We start from the raw sequence: 24,103 nt of genomic DNA, 5'->3' as shown, positions 1-24,103 counted from the left end.
CATGCTTAACAGTTGGACAGAGGTTCTTCTCATTAAATCCTGTGCCCTTTCTTCTCCAAACTTACCTTTGTTCATTCTTGCCAAAAAGTTCTATTTTAACCTCATCGGTCCACAGAACTTGTTGCCATAATGCATCAGGCTTGTCTATATGTTCATTTGCAAAATTCAAATGCTGATTTTTGTGGTGAGGACGTAGAAGAGGTTTTCTTCTGATGACTCTTCCATGAAGACCATGTTTGTACAAGTATCTCTTTATAGTGGAGTGGGTTTCCACAACTTCCATGTCTGCCAGGTCTTTCTGGATGGATCGTGCAGTCAAACGTGGGTTTGGATTTGCTTTTCTCACAATCCTGCGAGCTGTTCTGTCTGATATTTTTCTTGGTCTTCCAGATCTTGCTTTAACTTCCACTGTTCCTGATGACTGCCATTTCTTAATTGCATTCCAAACAGAGGATGTTGGCATCTGAAAACCCTTTGCTATCTTCTTATAGCCTTCTCCTGCTTTGTGATCGTCAACTATTTTCAGTTTCAGTTTTCTAGACAACTGCTTAGAAGAACCCATGGTGCTGATTGTTGGGACAAGGTCAGATGAGTCTGGGCATTTAAAACCTTAAGACTGACATCACCTGGTCTTTCCATACGATGACTTGAGAACAATCTATGAAACTGTCAGGTGTTTTCTTTCCAAAGGGGGCAGTGCAAGGTATTAACTCTGCAGGGTGCCCAAACTTTTGCAGACGCCATTTTTTTGTTTTCTGTTATTTTGAAAGTGTAAATGATGGAATTAAAATCTAACTTTTTGTGACATATTATATATGTCTAATCTGTCATTTGATGCCTTTTGGAGATTTTTCCACCTTTTCTTTGCTTCTTCATGCACATTAATACAAATTTTTCACTGGGGTGCCCAAACTTTCGAGCCCCACTGTATATGGGAAGATTTTCTGTTACAAAACTGGGAAGTACAATAGAATAAAACTCATTTAGTTATAAAAACAGAAAGCATACAAAACATTCTGTGGGTCCACAAAATCAGTCTCTTATTCTATGGAGCAGCTCCAGATTATATACTTAAACACAAATTTAGACTTCTATCTATGGTTTCTGGCCTTAAGAGAGTGGCTCATGTTCAAAAATCTTGGCTGTACTTTTCCGAGACCATGGAAATAACTAATTGAAATTATGAACGTAGGTGTTGCTCCCCCTTAAGAACTTTTACTCCAACTTTATAATTAGTCCATTTTCAGACAATCAAACGCTTTATTCCACCTTCCAGATGGCGACCTTTCCGTCGTGTTTGCCAGCTCCGCTGAGGACGTACCGATCCTCCGCTGAGCAGATTGCCGTCACCTTGTCGTTGTGACCGTGAAGCTCCTTCAGGATCTGATGGTGCTCGGTGTCCAGGATATAAATCTTTCCTTTGGTAGAGCTGCGGCCAACACCGCCAACCCAAACCTGGAGATACAAAGGGAGGAGAACAGATGTGGATTTATGTCATGTCACTGCAAGAATCATAATGCATTCGTAGATGCTTTTAACGTGTTTTGTTTGTGTGTGTGTGTGTGTGTGTGTGTGTCTGTGTGTCAGTACTGTTCATTAACCTGATTTTTAACTTTGATCAAGCAGGAACATCCGCTGCAGTCCTGTAGAGCCACACGGTGATAAGGTTTGGTAGTGTCCTTAATGTGCCAAATACACACTTCTCCTGAATCCACACAAACACTCCACAGCTCCTCCTTCTAACATACACACAAACACATGGAAGATAAAGGGTCACCCTTAAAAACACACTCAAAACACACCAATACAGACAAAGAGAGATATACTTAGTTTAAAACCAAGTGTGTGTGTGTGTGTGTGTGTGTGTGTGTGTGTGTGTGTGTGTGTGTGTGTGTGTGTGCGCGTGTGTGTGATACAGAATGCAACAGTCTTAATTTGTCCCTGACCCGCTTACAAGCATCTCCTTTCCCTCCCTCTTGCTCTTTATCATTATGTCTTACTATCTGATGATGAAAAAATCCAGTTTGTTTGTCAGATAGCTAACTTTATTTGACGGTTTTCCAGCTCCTTCTTAACCTATCTTCATCCTGCTTCCAATTCATCTTTCTGTATACTTGCTTTTCCCTCCTTTATCTCTGCTTCAACCAAATTCTCTTTATCTGCCCGCACCTTATCTTCCTTCTCTCCCACTCTGCTCTCACGTGATACTGTACATACTGATATTGTTTATTTTGGCTTTGTTATTTTATATGAGCAGAGCTCATGTTACAGACACATGCACAAACACACAGAAACAATAGGATTACTTACTGGTTCTACATGTGTGGGGTACTATAATAAGATAGCATTAACTGGTGTGCATGCATGCATGTGTGTGTGTGTTGTGTGTGGTGTGTGTGTGTGGTGTGTGTGTGTGTGTTGTGTGTGTGTGTGTGTGTGTGTGTGTGTGTGTGTGTGTGTGTAAAATTCCTGACCATCTTGAGTGCATCATGAATGTAAATATGGATATTAAGATCACTGAAATGGAGAGCAGAGATGACCAGGGACATAAAGAAAGTAAGAAATGGACCCGAGAGACAAATATCTATACGTCGTGTTTGTCTCATCTTGCCCTTCATATTCTCGGCCTAACTTCACTTCTTCTATCTCTTATACCTTCCGCCTTGTGTGTGTGTGTGTGTGTGTGCGTGTTTCCGTGCTGGTGTGTGTGTGTGGTACCTCAGGTAACAGCAGTATAGAGCTGAATGTAGCTGTGGAGTCTCTTTGCTGCTCTGGTAGATTCAGACGATGTTTTGTTGAACCGTTTCTCCAAACCTCCATTATATTGTCCCTGGAGCCTGGATAGAAGTAAAGAGAGAGAAAGATTTTTCAATTTCACATCTCAGGTTCAACTCAGATTCACACAGCATTTAATGCACCAGCAAGAGGGTGAAACTTACAGCACCACAGCGTCCCGTTATAGTTGAAGACGGACTGCAGACGGTCACAAGAGAGGGAAATCTGCCTCTTCACCTAAGGGGTTGGCGACACAAAAAAATCACAATTATGAAGTGAAATTTTTGGTATTAAATAGGAAGAAGGGAGGAGCATTCAGTAGAAGTGACTGATCGTGTGTTCATCGGACACGGTTGAATAAAAAATGTAGTCCTTGAATAAACCCGTGAACATTCATATAATTTGACCTTTTTGTGATAGTATACAGCAAATGGTTTTATTTCCTACTCTACTCCACTACTACTCTAAAGAGAATTAGGTAACAAAGCGTTGGTTTGAAACTGACCTGTAGTGTCGCGACGTCCCACACCATGACGCTTCCCTCTGCACTGCAGGAGTATGCCACCTTCTGACTAAAGAACATTTGAATACTTTACATGTCACTCTGATGCAGACTTGATTCACACAGACACAAACACACACACACACACACACCTGTTGCAGGCACTAAAGCCTCACTTCAGTGAAGTTAAATACAATTTAATTCAAAAGCATGAAAAAGAAAAGGTGTGAAGTTACAACACCGCTTTACAGCTCAAAACTGTGTGTGTGTGTGTGTGTGTGTGTGTGTGTGTGTGTGTGTGTGTGTGTGTGTGTGTATGTGTGTGTCTGGTGTATTTGACCTGTATTTGTCTGTGTTAAGCGCCAGTCCAGTGACCTCTGCCCTGTGTTCAGTCAGCTGTCTGTTACAGACCATGGCCACCACGCTGATGATGTAGATAACTGAATCTTCAGAGCCCATCCAGATCTGGTCCTTATCAACTCCCAGCATGCAGTTCTGAAAACAGAGAGAACGTAACAACTGGGCGTCTGCAGATTTGAGAGAAGGTTTTGAGACTAAATCTGGAAACTTTTGGGGCCAATTTCTTAATGAGTAACAGAAAATCCTTTGATATTTTGGAATGGAGGCACCACAAGGGCTCATATGTAGTCTACAAGCTTCTTCTAGTATTTATAGCTGCATTAACATCAGTGACACTAGTTTCCTTTAGAACAATAACAAATTATTAATATTAATTAGTTAATTGAGAGAAAATGAATTGGACACTATTTTGACAAAAAAATTTGCTGGTTAAAGCTTGTAATTAAAATGATTTGTTGCTTTTCTTGTTTTTTTTCATGTGATCGTAAACTGATTACTTTGGGGTTTTGGACTAATGGTCGGACAAACCAAAACATCTAAAGAGGTCATCTTGGGCTTTAAGCAAATGTGATAAACATTTCTCTACAGTGACCGAGAGCACTCAAAGCATTGCAACTTGGAAAAAACACATACAGTACATGTGAATTTGCTCTGTTTTTTCTTCAGGTGCAGTGTACTACGTTCTCTTGGCCACCTTTTCTTTTCTCAAGAGTAGCAGGTATGTATGATTGCAAATAGATTAGGGTATGCACAGTGATAAGAATTATATTGGGCTTGGGTTAAACAGAACGTGCTGAGTTTAGGTTGGAAGGAAATTAATTAAAAGCAAAAGTTAAGTTCTCCACTAGGTGGTAGCATTGCCTAATAAACTACAGTAGCTACTAGTACTAAACACACTGAGCTCTAAACACCAGTACATTTTATAGCTATAGTGCGTAGTTTCTGTCCCCCTATGAGGAATTCAGAGTAATGACAACAATACTGCACGTCCATATTATACAGCCTTTTGTGATCGCGCACTGCCCCCACCCCTCCTCCACACAGTTGCTGGTAGCCAAGGAGGACACGTAGGATTAAAAAAAACGTTCATTAGGATAAAAAAGTTAGGAACAAAACCTTTAAGCATCTTAAATCTCATTACTTACATCATAGTCTGTTTTTACAGATTCAAACTTAAACAATAACAACACATAGTATCACCCATATTTAAAAATGTTCCATATGTTCGATAGTTGCCATCTTAATCACCTGTCATGCTTCAAGTAATTACTGTACAAGTAAGAGCATAATGCAAGTGTTTAACACATGACTAGTAGTAAACAACTGTGTGCAAATGGTAATATTGAGCCTAGTGGGAAAAAAAACACTCTCATACTGGAACGTAGGTTAACATAGTCCATGTGACTGTGACCTGCATGCTTGCAGTAGAGGCCAGTGATTAGCACAGACACATAAAACTTCACACTCGTCCATCACTTCATCTACCTTGAACATTCTCCAAAGAGCTTTAAGGCGCTCCACCAAACATTCACTTGTTCGTATTTTGTTAAGAAAGTCAAAGATTGGTCTGTGTTTTGGTCTTACGGGGAATCAAAACTATTCAAAACACACTGCAAACTCCCCAAAACATGTGCCTGCAAGTCTGAAGATGAAGGGAAGCGTACAGGAATAAACCTGAGGAAAAAAGTTTTATCTGTATCTGATGTGTCAGTGGCATGCATTTTCTGCTGATTATGTTCAGTCATGTGAAGAAACAAACAAACATCTCGCTAAGTGAGTTCAGTTAAAGCTGCATTTTGACCCAAAGTTCCCGAGACTTTTAGTCCCAGGTACATCTTTTTAAGAAACTAAAAGATTCCTTTAGCCCATTTTTATCTGCATTCCCACCACATTTTATACACAAAATAGGCCGCTGATGTCTGAAAAAAGCAATAAGACGGGACGAGAGGTGGTGGCGGTGGTGATCGCAGGGGTGAACATACTCTGCAACCTGCAGTTCAGTGTGGCAGCTTAGATGAGCTCTCTCTTTTTCTCCTCGTTTTCTAAAATGAGTCAGGAAAGTTCCTGTTCTTTCAGAAAGCACTACCCCCTCGATCAGGGACTTGTAAAATAATGTCCCCAGAACTTAATTTAGGCCAGGGATGTCAAACTCAACTTCATTAAGCACCAGACAGTCTATTGAGTGTGTGTGTGTGTTTACCAGTCTTGCATTCCCAACGTGGCAGGTGTGTGTGAGGGACCAGCTGGAGGCATCAAACACCATTACCTTCCCCATGCTCACAGACACCCATAACTGACCTGAAACACACACACGCAGTATTCATTAGTTGTTTGGCAGTCCCTTATCACAAACTTGTGACCTACAGCTACCCGTGTTTACTCTTTCAGGAGGGCCAAGACAAAAATGTGAATATCAGCCAACAGTTTGAATGTAAACCCTTCATGTTCAAAACAATTTTTCTGCAGCAGGACTCCACCCAGACTTCACCTAACGGTCAGATATCCTCCAATGTATTCAGCGCTATTTAAAAGCATCGCTGGCCGAGAGAGAAAAAAAGTTACATCCTGTATGTCATAGGAGCGAAAGAGTGGGACATTGAGGGGAGGGAGAGAGAAATAGAGAGGGAGTGGAGAGGAGAATGAAAGAAAAAGAGGGAGAGATGGGGCGGGGAGAAAAGTAGGAGTGAGCAGGCCATATGCCAGGAATTCAATTCACTGACCTATATACAAACCAGAGTGAGAAAGAGAGAGGCAGAGAAGGATCTGAATAGCCAGATTTGTTCTCCTCACCAACAGAAATCTGAGAGCTGACTGCTATAGAAGAACTAAACAGTATTTGTATATGTGGGCATCACTGAGTATGAGTGTGCTAGAGTGTGTTCGTGCTGGGATCAGTATGCCACCAGCCGGGCATCTAAGTAGCCCCAGATGGTCGGTCCACTGAAGGCAAAGCTGTTCCCTCTCAGTCATCCAGCCACGTAACACGCCAGTCTGGCTCCCACAGCATAATAAAGTCTTAGGACTGTACACAGAGGCTACACAACAGTAATTAACTTTGAGCATTTCATTTTATAAAGCTTGGTTTTCTACATTACTTGATCTTAGTTTTAACTGTGTTCCTATATTATTTTAGCATTTTAGATCTCATATACACACTGCTACTTTTACTATGAATACATTCTAGGTGAGCTTCTCCTTGCTTTTACTCCCGTGTGGAGTGGGGGAATTACAGGCCGAAACATGGCCAAACGTTTACTGTATGTATTACTATTTTGCCCAGAGAGGAACAGCATCACACCTGATGTTGATAGGTTTACTATAGCCTTGATAGAAATGGGATTCTCTTCCTTATTCTGCGCTTCCACATGATGACATTTGAAAGGTGGAACTGTATATTTATGCCAATTTTAACCTGGAGGAGAGTCTTCCCTCCCTTTACATTCCTAAATTTTGGTCCGACTTCCTTTTGTAGTTTTTCGGTAAAGGACACCGGAGGAGGACCGTTTGTTGTCTTTATGACCGTCTGTCTTGTTATGTTGAAGTGACTGAGAGAGAGCGACAGAGACAGACAGAGAGAGAGAGAGAGAGAGAGCGAGAGAGAGAGAGAGAGAGAGAGAGAGAGAGAGAGAGCAGTGAACATGTGTTGGTGTCACAGTTGAAACTCTCCAGAGAGAGAGAGAGAGAGAGAGAGAGAGAGCGAAAGAGACCTGACTATTCATTGGGGTAATAACAAGAACCCTGAAGGGATTGGATTGCTTGGCTGCAGTTTGTACCTGGTGTGTATAGAAGTACATCTACAGCCTGAGGTGCAGCGAGCTCCACCGAGGGGTTAATTTTGTGCTTCAGCGTCTCTGCAGTTGTTTTGGGAACCATCATTGGCACTACAGACACACAAACAACTGTTAAAAGAGGGGTAAGTAAACATTTTTATAGGTGGTGAGTGCACAAGCATGAACTGTAAAACCCCGAACAGCAAAAAAAACTCTGATGAGTCATTATGTACCGAGGAACACACAAAGTTTCAAAACTAGTCATAGGTGTCTTTAGTATGCAAAGTAAAGAAAACATTACAGAATCTACATTAATTACCACTACCTTCCATCTTGATGCGGTCAAAGTGAGCCAGCTTTGAAGCAGCGTAGATGGCCTTATTGCTCTGAAGGCTGCCCACTACTGCGTCCATTAACAAGGCGTTGGTCAGAGCCTGCTGCATGTACTGGGGGTCCTGGGGACAAAAGATCCATTTTCAATTACATTTAAACTTGACATGTAGCACCTTGCAAAAAAGTAGACAAAACATTTAATAAAAAGTGATAAAAAAAAAAAAAAAGAGGCATATAACAAAATTCTAGATGCAAAGTTAAAGAGATGTGGCCTCTGAGACTAAAGGTTTAGATATATTGAAAGAAAAAGAAAAAATTATACTATATTATATATATATATATATATATATATATATATATATATTAAACATAAGAAAGATGTCTACTTTAAAAGTGATAGTGTTTAAGCAAGTCTGGAAAGTGATTTAAGGGTGTGAACTTTGGTATGGAGTAAATTATAAATGTAAACAGGCATTGATAAGAGCATTCTACATCTTTGAGGGTCTTACAAAAAGAGGCAGAGTTACAACAGAAAGTATAATTTGTTCCAATGAATCTTGGTGGGATGCTGCCAGATTTATTGACAATACTGCTCCTTATCCTGCCTGTCGGACAAGCTAGATATCAATGTACACTCATAATATACTGAAGTACAGGACATCTAAAAGTGAGAAAAGAGAGTGAGACAGTTACAACATCTGATTTCCCCTCCGTCTTTGTTTATGTTCGCAGTAGGGAATTTCAACCGCACCTACCAAAGGTCAATGAGATTCACAATGAGACGCACACACACACACACACACACACACACACACACACACACACACACACACACACACACACACACACACACACACACACACACACACACACACACACACACACACACACACACACACACACACACCTAGATAAAGGCAAGTTATGAGTAATAAAGGCACATGATAACTCCCCAAATTATCCTTCATGCATTTATTCCTCTCTTTTCTGATTTCAGCCCCTTTTCTCCTCCCCCACACATACACTATACTTCCATACTGGCCCACACATACACCCTTCAATCACAGGTTTACCTTGTGTTGGTCAGCCATGTTGCGCCCGGCCCACATCTCTTTGACCATCAGGTTCCATAGCTCAGTCTCTGTCTTCAAATTGGCCTCGAATGTCTCTTTCCTGCCCTGAACACGCAGCTTCAGGCTGGGGATTCGCAGGAGCAAGAAAGGAGCCGAAGAAACTTTCACTTCCTACAGGAAACCAGACAAAGACAGGCATATCTGCCTTGTTCAATCCACCCGTCTTTTTACTCTAGGCCTTATTGAAAGCACTACCTTTAACCCTCCTCACCTCTCCTTGTAACATTTCTTCTGCTCACTTTAATCTAATTTGTAAATACATCGGAGCCTCAATCACGTCACTCAAAAGGTCCTTTGTCCTTTCCCCTTTCTCACCTCCAAATCTCGGTACTGTGCCACCTCCACGTATCCCGGTCGTCCATCGGTCAGCAGAAAGAGCCGTCGCTGGGTCATGGCGATCTTCCCCACACCGCGGCTCGTCTTGACAGAGGAGGACAGCTTGAAGACACACTCGCTGGGCTCAATGTGCTCCAAGACGGACGCTGGCAAGCACACCTGACAATCCCATAAAAACAGCTGATTTGTACTGACTGAATTGGTCAGGTAAACCTTTTCAACTAAATAGGTTTTCATTATAGGTCTTCATTGGCCTTGATGTTAAAAAATATAACATGTATGCATTACTACAGTAACACAATTTGTAAAATTGCATACACCCTTTAGTTATTATTAAGTATAAATCAAATATATTCATTAAATCTATCTGTATGGTCTTTTGGTGTTTTTCTTGATGAAAAGTGTTGGAAAAATTATACTCATTCAGTTTGCAGTTAAGGAACAAAATCAATTGGTATTATTAATCAATTAAATAGTTTGGTTCATTGCTCACGCTTAATACGTTTAATTTACTCATACGTAGGGCTTCACAATTAATCGCAATTGTATCGTAATTGCAATATGGACTAGTGCAATATCCAAATCGCGGGCGGGCAAAATATGTGTAAAACTATTCTAAATATAATAATTTCAATTATGAGCAGCTGACGAACACAACATGATTTATTTTCCATCTATATCTCACACTACCCCATTACACTGTGAATGTGAACTGCAGTGGATGTTGCGTGTTACAAGTAAAACCTACATACAGACCTCCTGTGCCTCAGCCTCAGTCTCTTTCCAGATGGTGTAGAAGACTCTGAACAGCTCTGGACCAACTTGTTTCTGATGACCTGCAACAAACAACCACACACTTCTCAACACTATGCATCCTGTTTTACTGGGTGTCAGCATAGCCATATGACGTGTGACACTGAGTTTAAAAACTACATATTGATTTTCATTTACCAAGAAATGGTTGACTGAGCAACACTTATAGAAATGCTCGGTTTCATACTCGCTCACACCCCTACATCTCTCACTTGATACAGCTTTATACACCCGTTGTGCAAATGTTTTTTTTTATTGAAAATAACATCGGCACATAGGCTACTACAGTGTTCAATTTCACACGTAACATTCTCACTTGGAGCAAATAATCTCTCACACAGTGGAACACTGTCCATCAATGAAAGGGTGAAAAAAACTTGACGAGGGGGCGGAGAATTCATATCAGCTGTGTGCTTGGCCATCAACTGGTATTCCAGACTGGACGTGCTGCAACAATAGCTCAGTTCACAACGACAAAACACATAGATCACTTTGGTCTTGTCAATGGAACCATTTGGCAACTATTAAAATGTAAACTGTCCATTCCAAATCTTATTGGCATCCATTTCATTGTCTCGTGCTCGCCATCCACTAAAAACGTAACGTTACTACCAGAGGTGTAGTGGTAAAAAAAGAGGTGGGTAAACTATAAATTCTGTTTGTATTTTTTGTGTGTGTGTGTTATATATATATATATATATATATATATATATATATGAGTAAAAATCCCATTGATTTTCTCCATAAGAATTTAGATTATCAGCCATAATGCTAAACATCCAAGGTAGAAACCCAGTTTCTGCTCCTTATGAGCTAGAAGTCTGTATGATATCAACCTTGTAACATTATAAAAAACAATTTCCACTATCTTACGTAGAAAAACTATATTACCCACATCCTAACGTAACAGCAACGTTTCTGATTTGTCCACTCGCGTTACCATAGAACATTTCACCTTACCTGCGAAACCGTGAACAGCTAGAGCGACAACAAACTACTAGCTGACTAGCAAAGGGAGCTTCTTGTCACTAACTTTGAGTGGCCAAGAAGAAATAACATCCAGTTATTTATCAGACAATATATCCTGAATTTCACTATTGGAAAAGGTAGCTAGGTGACCTGCAACTTCATGTCTGAAAGGGGTAGCTCACGTAATAGTGCCGTGGCTTTTTGAGTCAGTGGCATGAATCTGCCATTAACCAAATTAACCTCAGAAACGTTAAGTTGAGTCCTGTTTTCCGACTCACTCATTTTGGTTTCTTTTTGAGAACGTTTGCTGGCATGAGGAGGAGGGCTGCTGTCTTGGCGGCACTTAAAAAAATGACGGAATCCATTTTTAAAACCCATTCATCATTACTACATGAGACTGTAGCCTAATGTAGATGTGTGACTGACGAATCTTTGACTGCTGCTTACTGCTTGATGTTTTAAGCCCCTAACGTCGATTTCAAGGCAGCGCTGCGACCGGGACTTCAAGGCACCCAACCATGACCAATCCTAGTACCTTCCACAGCGCTACCTGGAAGGCGACGTTGGGGCGTCGAACCCCCAAACACCAAAGAGATTGGTCCCACATGACAGTAATGCAGCGCAATATGATAGATTCGTCTTAGTTTTAACAACCTATGAACTAATAACGAACAAACTAAACACCATAAGCTTAATTTAGAATGGCTTTGGGACGATGCTATTCAGAGGTGGATAAACGCACTTTGGAGTGGGTAACCGCCATTTCCAAATTTGGAGAGGTGCATAAACGGCGTTTACGTGCGTTTAGCCTCCACTACATCACTGGTTACTACTCTCTGGCCAGCTCGCAAGCCCAAACAAGTGTGTGCGGCGTGCATTTTCTAATGTTACTAGTTGTTGCAACAGCATGTGAAAAAACTCCAAAGTTTGCTAGGCCAAAAAGAACGTTAATCTATTGTTAAAAAAATTGACGCCGTTAAAATGGGTTTGAGTTAACACCGTTAATAACGCGTTTAACTGGCAGCACTAATTGTATTACATTTTACTGTGAAGACCTTTGCGATTTTTATCTGTGAAATGTGCTATACGAATTAACTTTACTTACTCACATTCAAACGTCTGGTAGCTGACCAGGCCAAGGCTCTGTCTCAGTCTAATCCGCCTCATTACAACAATGACTATACAGTACACAGTCTGTGCACACCCCGTACTCAACCAACACAATTTAAAGAAAAAGCCTTTCTGTTTCAAAATTCTCAAATGTAAATTCAGTTTCATCATGACTTTAAACAACCACAGCAGGAAAATGTCTTAATTTTGTCCAAAACCGCTAACCTCTATCTATCTTAAGATTCCATCACAATGAGTCACTTGAGTCAAATTAAAGGAAAATGTGAAGTCAAGTACTCTGCAGTTGGATGTTGATAACCAGGCGTCCAACACTATTTCTCCAGTACAAAAGAGAAAAGGAAATTTTGATGTTAGCTCACCAAACAGGACATAATTTCCCTTTTTCCAATAACATAATGTGGAAGGCAAGATTAGCTCTCACTACAACCATGCTTCCTGAAGAATGATTTCCAACATGCAATTTTGGCTAAATCCTCAGCTTTTGAAAAAGTACCTCATCTCCTCTCTCCAAACGCCCATTCTCCCCTAGCTCTTATCTTAAATTAAAAACAAATATAATTACTTGGCCCAAAGCTCTTATGACTCAAATATATTGTTCTTCTCGTTTACATGGCCAATCTAAGATCACAGGAATGTTGTTACATGTCTCTCATGCTGGCTGGCACTAATTGCTACCAGCTGCTCGTAATGTTTAGAATGTTTTCAAGTCTGTTTACTGTGTCAGTGCATCATGCTATATAACTTTCAAAATTTGCCAATAGCCACCAGCTAAAACCAGTAAATGACTACTGGAGCCCTGGTTACAGCTACAACGACAAAGTCCGCTGCATGACAAATTCTTCAAGAAGAGGACCGGTAATGATTAACCTGAGAAAGTTTGCCTGGAAAGAGGGGGAAGTAGTTAGGGATATAGTGGAATATTTTTGTGTATAAGTGTGTGTGTGTGTGTGTGTGTGTGTGTGTAGGCAGAGGCAGCAATTTCAAGTTTGTGAGAAATTTTTTGCAGGACAGCCTGTTTGATTGAAAGAGAAGAAAAAGGCCTGAGCTGCACTCAAAAATGTGAATTTACAATACATAATATGTAATTTCACAGTACAAATTCACACATACATGTATGCATATAAAGTATACTACACTACTTACCCACAGTTAAAGCGTCAAAAAGTCTATGTATGGTTCCTTGGTCTTTTACGATGCCAGACTCCTGGATACATTTCACAAACTCCCCCAGCTGCATGTATTTTTTCGGCAGCTGGAAACGCTTCACAGCATCTTCTTCGTGCCAGTTGCCATTGCGAGCACGTTCCCGCTCCTGGTCCCTCTTGACCTGACCGATGAGTCGTTTCAGTTCTGGCCGTCTGTCCGCCTGTCGAGAGATTCTGTCAATTAATTTTTCCAGTGCTATTCAATCACAGACCTTCTGATACAGCTCAGAGATTAATTGAGTTATTGATAACAATTAGATAAAAAAAAATTCTTGAGTTAATGGGGTTTCTTGCCAGAAGACATTTCATGTGTTGTACATAACATAATTTCTTAAACTCAACGTGACCAACATAAACCAGGCGCACTTGTTGCAACAAACTGAAGTGAATCCAGGTTACAGTTTTTCCAACACCATGTCACAGTTTAAGAGTCCAACACAGTGTCCTCATTCATGACGGACTGACCTGTAACCGTTCAACTTCTGGCAGAGAGTCAACCAGGGACTTAACCATCTGAGAAGGGAAGATATCTGAGTCAGTCTTATAGAGACTCTGGAAATCCTCCAGTGCATCCAGACGCCTGTTGGACACAGTGTTTACCAAACCTCGCAGGTAGTGGAACCTGGTAAGAAAGAAAGAGGGAGAAGGTCAAGGTGGAGGGTAGGGGGTGTGGCCTTGACCAACTGCCATGCTTTGCTTGTTTGCAAGCCATAATGTTTCTCTCTTTCTTAAGGGCGGGCCAAATTCTCTGGGCTGGCAAAGCAGAGAAAGGGGAGGTAACCCTTCCCCATATGACCTCATAAGTGGCAGATTCCAGATCGGCCCATCTGAGTTTTCAATGGGCTCGTTTGAGATGAACTGCGCCTCGCCTGTAAAGTGGACGAGAGCAGAAGGCAGCAGCTGGGGGCGGTGACAAAAAGACTCATTTGGACAGCTTCCAGCCGTTTCAAGCAGCCTTCAAAACTAAAGTGACAGAAACACTGTTGTCCGATTTTCATTTCATAAAATGTTATCAGACCCATTTATCAGCTTGTACACAGTCTCCAGTTGTTTTAATTATGACAGAGTAGCTTTCAAAATGCTCTACATGCGATCTGTTGCTGATTTTAATTAACAACAAACTGTAAATGATCTGTAATATGAACGGATTTAGTCTCTCTGACTTCTAAACGTCATTATCAGCCACACAACATGTGATAAGCCTTTAAATCAGACAAATGGCTGTTAAAATCCCTCCAAATAAAAATCAATAAAAAGTTTATATAAAACGCCATCATGTTGAGTTGATTCTGAACCACTCAGCAGTTAAATCAGCTGAGAGGCCGGCGTTTCCCAGCATGCTCTGGGTCCGCCTCGGTCTTGCAGTCAGTGAAAAAGCTACTGAGGTGCCTGCGTCCCAGAACTCTGGCCGTCTTGATCTCGTAAGGTTATCATTGCCTACGTGTGCATGACGTCAGAGCAAGTTGGGATCAAGTCACAGGACACAAATCTAACCAGCATGCATTGGGCTCGGTGTACACCTATCACCATTTCACCATTCACAAAGCGAATGCAGAAGTGCCGTTCAGCCTGTTACGAGTTGGTGAACCACTGAAACGAATTTGGAAACACTATTTTAAGTTACAAAAAGTTCTCTAGTGTTGCTTTTAATCTGATTGAATCACACACAAATACTACGCCAGAAACCTTAAAATAATGTAGCAGCAGTTCTTTAAAGACCAAAGACCATTAAGATAATAAATACTGAAAGTTGTTTTTTCACCTAAACAATAAAATGTGAATAAATATTTTCCAGACTCGATCAGTTTTGTCTTTTCACAGTACCTGGCCAGCAGAGCAGACTCGTTAGGGGATGTAGCGTTAATAGCCTTCCCCAGGGAAGAAACCATGTCAGAATAATAGTTCTGGACGTAATGATAGGCCAGTGGAGGAGGGAACTCTGGGAGGCGGAAAACCTTCACCGCTTTCCGAGGAAACTTCAACCCTGGAAGGTGGCACAGGACATTAGAAAATGTTTGACTCTTAATTGACTTCCACTCTCCATTATTCCATTTCCTCCATCAGTACTGACCAACGTCAGAAGTAATCTTCCTGAGGGAGGCTGGTCGGTTGGAGCTGATGGTAGTCACAGAGTCATTGGCAGGTTGATCCAGGTTAGGCAGGCTGGCTCCCAGCCGCTTGCTCAGTCTGTCATTAGGGCTGGCGTAGCTGCTGTAGCCAGTCCTGGACAGATCAGACATGAGAGGACGCCGAGGAGACTCTGTCATTGCACGATTCCTGTAGAAAGAAGAGAAGGAGACGGGAAGGGGGCACATTAGTTAGTTTTAAGCAGCTTTAATCATGATTTGTGTTAATATTTATGCCATTATATAAAGGTTATTTCATTTTCGTTTATTAGGGGACGTACTGTGAAAAGAACCCAGATGTTTTATGTTTTGTTTTTGTACAGGATTTACATGTTTAAAAGCACATTAGTATGTCTTCTACACGGTGTGCATTTCTCACTCTCTCAACACCTATGGATGGAAATGCATTAGAACTAAATGAAAGCTGTGTTTTGGTTTGTTTTAGGGCCGCAACTACTGATTATTTTCATCAGCTATTAATCTGCCAATTATTTTCTCAAACAAGAGATTAATTACTTGGTGGTTAAAAGGCCATGTGTTGTTTCTGTCCAACAGTTTAAAACTTAATAGATAGCTTTTGACCTTATTGTCTTAGTTTTACCCAGTTTTGCGGGTATAAGAACTTTGGGGCAGCCCTGAAATCTGGCTAAGGGCAGGCCCAACCTGAAAATGTATTTACATGTACATTTCAAAATATTCTTGTTTTAATTGTGCAACAAACTACTATTTTCTATTTAGCTTGCACTTTTATTCCCTCAGTGTTGCCAGGTTACTACCTCTGTCTCTCAGTTATAACATCCCATCATACCTGTGTGCATGGTTACGTGTGTTTTGCTCCATGTGGCTAAAGGTGTCCCGTTTCCTGTTCAGCCTGTCTCGCAGGAATGAGTGGAAGATATGAGTTTCTAACACCTGGAGACAACAACAAAGAGACGCAAGCAGAACAGAATGTTAGTTTGTTTGTGCTTGTGTGTATGTCTGTTGGTGTAAATATGTGAGAGTACCTTCTTGTAAAAGGACTGGTCTGCTGGCTCCCTGGTCCTCAGAAACTCCTCACTGTTAAATACTCTGTGTTCATGGTTTAGAAAATCCTGGACGCCTCTAAAAAACAACAACAGATAGACACTGGAAAGTTAGACAAAACATACTATTCTGACTGAGATTAGTCTATAATATATCTTAATGTGTTGTACACTTATACCAACTGTCCACTTCCTTTGCATACTAATTGTAAAAAAGCATGGCTGTGTGCAGGACACGCAAAGAGTGTTACCTGAAGATGTTGACCACTAGTTCCAGGGTGATGTTTTGTATCTGTGCGTTGCATTGCGTCTGCCATTCTCTGCGCTGGCATCGCAGGGCATTGGCATCAGTGCCCGCTCCAAGGTGGCACAGCTCCAAATCATAGTGAAGCTGGAGACACTCTGCCCTAGACACAGACACCAAGTATGGACACTGAGAATCGGATAATCCAGAACGTCCTTACAGGCCTTTTATTCAAGTCATTTTAACTGTATTACATTTGTAATTTGATTTAGCAGGTATTTAGGCGGTAGATTTAATTTTAGTTCCAAATCTGTTCCAGCTTTGATACAAGCCGAAGCTCAAATGCAGTATCCAGTTCAAAAATGATTTCTAGTAAGGCTATATTCGGCACCATAAAGTGGTGGTACACTGTTAAGCAAAGTGTGTGTGTGTGTCACCTTGACATAAAGCTCTCAGCTGCAGCCAGAGGGATAGCTGGTAGGTCAATGGTTTCAGACCACGACGACAGAATGACGCCATCATCAACATTCACAAGAATTAGTTCCTCTGTCTCCTATATGCACACACACACACGCGCGCGCGCACACACACACGCACACGCACACACGCACACGCACACACACACACACACACACACACACACACACACACACACTAGGTACAATGGCGACAATTCATTACAACACAGTCTGACTGTCCCTGCTCTGTTAGACTAACAGACAGCTACTGTTAAATATGGGAACTAAGCTTCTGTTAGACACTAAATAAAGATGAATGCAGTTGAAAATCGGCTATTGTTAAATCCTATACGTATGTGAGCTCATACCAGACAAAAAGATGGGTCATTTGAATTTTACGGTAGCAATTTACACAATGCTTCCTTATGATAAAACTGATTAACTATATGAGAAATGGCCAAGATATTATAGGGCAGAGTTGAAGCAATATGTATTTATCAAATTGATTCCACTAGCAAGAAGTTCAAGACTGTAATCCTTGATGCTGATAAGAGTCTGTAGAGACAGTTAATGATTGCACTCACGGCAGCAACCTCATCAAAATGACTGATGTGACAGCCCATGAGGAAGGCTGTAGGAGCCATGAGGAAGTCCAGCATTCCTCTTGCCAAGACAGGAACATAGGGCTGCTGCCAGGAAAGAGGCTGGAAGGAACAGGAGACAAATTAAAATATGGATAAGGGGGATGCTGCAGGAAGTTTAAGACTATAGTAAAAATTTAAAAAATTCTGCAACTGTAACACACAAGGTCCCTTCTCCACTGACCTGCAGGTATAACAGCAAACTCTCTGCAACCAAAGTGAGTCTGGCCCAGTCAGCAGAGAATAACACAAGCCTCTGTTCTTGAAGAAGGCAGGACAGCACCTAGAAAAGAAGTCCTCATACGTTTAACTGAACATTTTTCTCATTTTTAATATTTAGGATGCACTTTAAGAATGGAAGGACCTTCCTATACCTCCCTTCACCTCTTACTTTTCCAAATAATTACCCATATGCACAATTAAAGTGCATTCATATGACTAAATACATATATTTTACATCACTTTATTTACATCCTCTTGTGTTTATATGCAATGGCAGTGTCTTTGTACTGCATTACCTGGAGCAGTGTTGTATGCGTGAAACAGAGGAAAGGAAGATGTAGGTCAATGTCGATAACAGGGCTGTTCTGATCCTCCCTTGATGGGAGAATCACGTTGAGGGGACGGAGGTTGAAGGACTAACACACAGAAACACAAACATATATTTGCTGTAAAGATCTAGCAATTGAAATTAGTCGCACAGAGAGACAAATACAGATGCAGTGAGGCAAAGAGAAGATCTGTGAGACAGAGAGAGACATAGTGTTTTCTGACCACATGTAGCTGTCCAGGAGGTGGTAAAGGGACCAGGGACAGCTTGGCTGAAAATTCCTTTATGGTCTCCTCAAAGTCAGCTTGTCTTGCAGGCCGCAACTGGACCAGGAGACTGAGAAGATGGAGTCGGGGGTGGGAGACAGAGACATGTTTCATTGGTCACCAAATCCCCTTGACCAAGATCGGGTTATCCATCAGCTGTATGTATGTAATATCAACTATTACCATGACAAGCAGTCTTTCAGAGCATTGTAGTAGGGGAACTTAGAGATGACGCATATAGCAAAAGGTGTATAGAGGCGGGACTTTGATGAATTCCACCTGTGGCCATTCTGGACAGCACCTTCCTGACAGGACTGACAGATTTAACAATCAATGAGAAACAATCTGCATTCATGGAATTTGTGTTTTTGAGTGTGTGTGTGTGTGTGTGTGTGTGTGTCTGTGTGTGTGTGTGTGGTTTGTACCTGTACAGCTCTGTAGTACTGCACCACAACTCCATGTGTTCGGTTCCCAAAAAGGTCGGTAAACACAAGGAAGTGATAACTGTCTTCTCTCTGCTCATTGGCTAACTGAAGACCACCTATACAATGGAAAGCAAGAAGTCTCAAGCAGAGTCAAGCTGCATGTTACATTGATGTTATAAAAGGAGATTCAAATCCACATCCAAGTCGCAATAACAACTGGTCATTATAATATAATTATTATGCATTATTAATACATTATAATACAAGTAAGAAAGTAATTAATGCAAGTCTGCAAAGTAGTGGGTGGTTTTAATGCTTAATCCACATTGTAGCAGGATAGGGATCCATGAAGGGAGCTACTGAGCCAGCATAGAAAGAGTGCAACTCAAGATTATGGTCTGGAACTTTAGTTGTTCTGATGCCAGCCTGACAATATGCCAAAAAACATGTTGATCTTACCGAGCTAACCGGCTGTTTTTTTTTTTTTTTACAGGTCAAATATATTTTTTTACCATTGTCTTATTGAATTAGAAACATGGAAATGCTACGTTTGCCACAGAGAAAACACACAATACCAGGGAAACAGAGCTGTGGCAAGGCGATGAGGTCCAGATCCTTTGGAACACTGATGTCCTCTGTCGCTGAGGACGCTTCAGGACGATTGGTTGTTTCTCCATTAGGCGATACCTCTGCAGCACGATCTCGCCTCTTCTGAAAAACAAACAGAAACAACAGCAAAAAAAAGATTTTATTTCTGAATGTGATCAAAAAAGAAGCCTGCTGAATGTAATCTGAAAGATCAATCCTTTATCCATGTGTAAGGTGTTAGAAAGACAAAGCAGAAAGGACTTCATTTTTCAAAAACTGTTTCACATTGGCTATTAACATATCAATTTACAGTTTTAAAAAAAAAGTGTGTTTACCTTTTTGATGAAGCTCTTCCTCCTTTGGACACGACTGAAAGCTGGTCCAATCAACTGACTGGAGTTGGTTTCCTTGGAAACAAATGGCGGGGCATGGACCTGCAGTACCTCAGCTTCCAGCAGAAGGATTTCGTTTAACTTACTCTGCTGTTGAAGCTGTGAAAGTTTAGAAGTATTAAGGCTTATAAGTTTGGCAGTCTTGCATTGCCAGACCTGGCTACACCACAGATACATTCTTTGATAGAAAAAAAACTGCTCATTTCATCACTATCATCCTGGAAGGCGCTAAGCTCCGGACGCAGCGAAGCAGCTCTGCAAAATGGTCTCGGGAAGACACTTGCGCAACGTGATATTAAAATAACAATATTGAGTCAATTAATCATGCACCCCTAGTAGAAATACCTGGCATATATCTCGAAGCTTATCACTGGGCGCTCCAACCACGACACATGCCTCCAGCAGTCCAGACGGGAGCTCTGCCATCACACACACTGAAGGAAACACACACAAAGTTCATCATCGCATAAATGGGTCGACCCCCACCAGCTATTTTTCTAAACCGTTTGTACTGAGGTGGATATCCCTGCAATATCTCTGGCTCTATTAGGTATTGTTGCAGGAAATGTTGCAAATTTAAGAAGTACAATTGAGTTCCCTTTTCTATTATTGAGGTATATAATTTACAAATACGATCCAAAAACAAACAATCCGATCTGGTTATTTTACCTGTAAAGCATTTCTCAATCGAATTTCCAGATAATTTCAGTCATTTATTCATTCATATTTATTATACAGGAAAGTTAAAAGTAACATTACATTACAATGTAAACAGGCCTGACTCAGTTTAAAAACTGGTTTTCAGCAGGTTCCTGTGAATTTCCAAATAATTTACTATATCGTGATGTATATTAATTAAATGATGTATACTGGGATACATGACTTAATCGATATCACCCACCCTGATATAATTCATTAATTATTATATTAATCTATTATTATAACTGATGATGACAATGGTAGAAGGAGTAATGGTTATGGTTCAAAGATTTCATATGTTGGCCATGACTCAAGAAACACTCCCGAACCAGATGCTAATCTCATCTGAGTTCAAGTTTTCAAAATGACAAAACTTGAGCAATACTGAGCAATCTAATTTGCCAAATATATCATTAGCTAAATAAAAACCAAAACTTCCTCTATGTGTGCCAACACATGCACACATATAACATCTAACTCCCCCTCACATACACACACAGCAGATGTTCGGGTTTGGTCACTGGGGCAGTAAACCAGTTTTGTCATCGGAATCACAGAAGAGAAGTTATAACTTGCACCGGAAAGTGAACAAAGAGGAAAACACTGAAGCTGCTTTGTGAGCATGGTCTTGAGAGGAACTGCTTTATTATGATAAAAACAAAGTCACGTATTATTTTGATTACTTTTGATAATCTTTTTGTATAACTGACAGCCCTTTCAGATGAGCCCAAGTGCCCCTTCATCCACCTGTCGAGTTCCAAATATATTCTTTTGAGTGTATTTTAAATTCTTTCATTAGGGGAAGCTACAGGAACAACCTAAGGAGCTACACCCTGTTAAATCTTCCTTTTTTTCTCAGCATTTTTCTTTGATGTCGTTCAACTTTCCTCCTCGCTACCCTTATCTCATCTCCCTGCTTTTCCCCTTTTATCTAAATTATCACTTCTTCTTTCAGCCTATATCTGTTCTCTCCTTTTGCCCCCTTTTCTGCTTGGCCATTTTCTTTTTTTTCTTTACCTTTGACACACTTGCTTGCTTTCTTTCTTTCAGTCTTCAGGCCATTTCAGCTTCTGACTAACTACCCTGCTGTGTCACGGAAACGGAAACACACACACACACACACTTAAGTCATTTATTCCCTGAAACCCTGGAGTTTGTCTTACACTTCTCATAAACTCAACCAATGTCCACCATCCTAGCAGTTTTATAACCACTGGCAAGACAGTTTCTTGCACACACACACACACACACACATAAACGTACACAAACAAACAATAAAAAGCAGACAGAAGGAGGATAAATGCCAGAATCTACTGTATGTTCATATTTCGGAATAAAAGATTGTACTTTATTTCTTTATTCCAAATTGTTTACAAAGATTCCACTTGAAAAACAACAAAATTAAATAACTCTACTATGCCTAACAATAATATGAGACTTGAGTGGTGAGTGTATCATACTGAAGGCAGCCTCCATGCAGAGGCTGTCCAGGAGCTCTAACAAACAAGTTTGTCTTCATATATTTCCGAAAGGAAGCTGCTTTGATGTAGCCGACAACAACTTTCCCAATCAGTAGCTGGTAAACACTTTATAGAACTAAAAAGATGTTTGGAAGAAGGCTTCTTCCAAAATTGAAGTGCTTAAGAGAAATGACAAACTTGTTTGTAAGCCTGCAAAAATCTTTTCAAAATTTAGAAATCCCATGTAGTTTTTAAATTGGAAATTGGCACTAGAGATGTAACAGTATGAAAGTCTAACCTCACGGTTATAGTGACCATAATTATCACGGTATTATCGCGGTATTTTTAAAAGAGTGTTTAATGCCTATAGCTGCAATTTGTACTTGTACGTTCTGCAAACATGATAACTATCTTCACTCAACTGTCCTTCGGCATTCTAATAATAATCAAAATATGCTCATGCTTCAGTCCTCTTAGAGGGCTGATAAATGTCCTGAGCGCTGTCATCTCCTCCTTCCATCATGATTCCAACTTCAAAAAACGCACATTGTAGGCCACGCAGTGCGCCTGCGCAGCAACTTAAGGAGACTGAAATGAAGCTGGAAAGGACTAACACACGGTTTCCACACCGTGGTAATAATGATATTTTAAATTAAAACGGTAATTGTTATCATCAACATTTTTATTGTAGTTTACCGTTAGACAGGTAATCGTTACGTCCCTAAATGGCACAGTCCCAATCCAAAAAATATGTGTGTGGGGGGGGGGGGGTCTTCCCCGGGAACTTTTTGAACATTAAACACAATTTATGTTGGAAATGTGTCATCAATGAACAGCCTCTGACTTCACATGGCAGTGAAATCCCAAACAAAGCAGTGCAAGTTTGCAAGTGTTACTGACTGAGCTGCTATGGGACACAGGAAAAAGGGCAACTCTTAAAATGGGGGCCATATCTCTTTAATTGGCATAAACCAACAAGCCAAAAAGGCTTTGGCTGGTTTGTGATAAAAGTAATAATCCATGACCGGAACCAGAGGACAAAACAAACAAATGGATGCAGTAGGAAATGAATGTGGTCTCTATTATCAACAGCCTTTAAAATGTTTTACTGTTTTGTTTCTTCTTTTTACTTAACTTCGTAACCGTGCTCTAAAGCTGTGAGCTCAGTCACTCGTTTTTTATTACAAATCGTTTCATTGTTTTGAAATGCGTGAAACGTGGTTGTGACACTTCCCTTAGAAGGTGGTGACAAAGACACTTCCCTTAAGTTCACCACGTAAAGTTATAAACGCTGCGTAACATGTTAGGACAACGTTACCGGTTATTTTCACAAAATCAGCAAAACAAGCTGCCTGTCACCAAATGTAAGGTTAACGTTAGAAGATTTTATAACTGACAACTGAAATGACCGTAAAGTTAATGAAAACTAACTTGTTAAGACCATAGTCCAGCAAGAGTCTTACTTAGCTAATGTAAACGCTAACGTTAAAAAAGACTGACCTTAAATTACTCGATCATTTCCACTGGACAGAAGGTGAAGTCACACTGACGAGACGGTAGCTAGCTAAAGTTAGCCCGAGTCATAAATCTGTTATCAAGTCTAAACCATATACACTGTGAATACAACTTGACGCTTCAGTAACGCCTACTGTGTGCCGTGATTGAGCCGTGTGTGGCGTGGTGTGGGTGCACCGCTGGTCTGTCAAACTAAAGGCAGCGCCACTTCCATTTGGACTCCCCAAATTTCAAAATAAAAGCTTTTTTTTTTCTTTTACAATTCCGGGAGCTGGGCAAAGAGTACCATGGCGCCATCTATTGTCTGTTTCGTGTACTGCTATATGCAAAGACCAATAAAATAGCCTACATTTCATGCGATTTTTTTAACAGTAGGCTAATAACCGATTG

At 40.7% G+C, this 24,103-nt stretch overlaps 1 protein-coding gene across 2 annotated transcripts; it reads right to left on the bottom strand.

Moving 5' to 3' along the window:
* Positions 1 to 125: 125 nt before the first annotated feature.
* dennd3a (DENN/MADD domain containing 3a) lies at positions 126 to 23,920 on the bottom strand. Of its 2 annotated transcripts, XM_032535439.1 has the most exons (30): positions 23,699 to 23,887; positions 20,385 to 20,471; positions 19,983 to 20,138; positions 19,635 to 19,770; positions 19,060 to 19,175; positions 18,818 to 18,948; positions 18,593 to 18,704; positions 18,337 to 18,456; positions 18,003 to 18,101; positions 17,762 to 17,881; positions 17,157 to 17,272; positions 16,727 to 16,882; positions 16,458 to 16,554; positions 16,262 to 16,365; positions 15,399 to 15,604; positions 15,152 to 15,311; positions 13,793 to 13,949; positions 13,266 to 13,488; positions 9,966 to 10,045; positions 9,189 to 9,368; positions 8,814 to 8,984; positions 7,733 to 7,862; positions 7,411 to 7,518; positions 5,838 to 5,935; positions 3,618 to 3,772; positions 3,281 to 3,347; positions 2,940 to 3,012; positions 2,719 to 2,837; positions 1,602 to 1,739; positions 126 to 1,455 (listed from the first exon to the last, which is right to left on the bottom strand). In XM_032535439.1, the coding sequence occupies exons 2-30, from the start codon at positions 20,463 to 20,465 to the stop codon at positions 1,261 to 1,263; spliced, it is 3,804 nt and encodes a 1,267-aa protein (XP_032391330.1). In that variant the 5' UTR covers positions 20,466 to 20,471; positions 23,699 to 23,887; the 3' UTR covers positions 126 to 1,260. The 2 variants fall into 2 exon arrangements, 1 of the variants encoding a protein (XP_032391330.1); XR_004334978.1 differs by lacking the exons at positions 126 to 1,455; positions 1,602 to 1,739 and having other exon boundaries at positions 3,281 to 3,343; positions 20,385 to 20,473; positions 23,699 to 23,920.
* Positions 23,921 to 24,103: the final 183 nt, after the last annotated feature.

The sequence above is a fragment of the Etheostoma spectabile genome, chromosome 14, assembly GCF_008692095.1.
Source record: "Etheostoma spectabile isolate EspeVRDwgs_2016 chromosome 14, UIUC_Espe_1.0, whole genome shotgun sequence".
Lineage (NCBI taxonomy): Eukaryota > Metazoa > Chordata > Actinopteri > Perciformes > Percidae > Etheostoma > Etheostoma spectabile.
This window is presented reverse-complemented; position numbering and strand designations above follow the sequence as displayed.

Coding starts and splice junctions, on each gene's coding strand:
- dennd3a (XM_032535439.1), bottom strand. CDS start 20,465: ATGGCAGAGCTCCCGTCTGGACTGCTGGAGGCATGTGTCGTGGTTGGA. Junction 10,046..13,265: donor TTTTGACGCTTTAACTGTGG/GTAAGTAGTGTA, acceptor TGTTTGTTGCAG/GTCATCAGAAACAAGTTGGT. Junction 3,773..5,837: donor ACGTTGGGAATGCAAGACTG/GTAAACACACAC, acceptor CTCTGTTTTCAG/AACTGCATGCTGGGAGTTGA.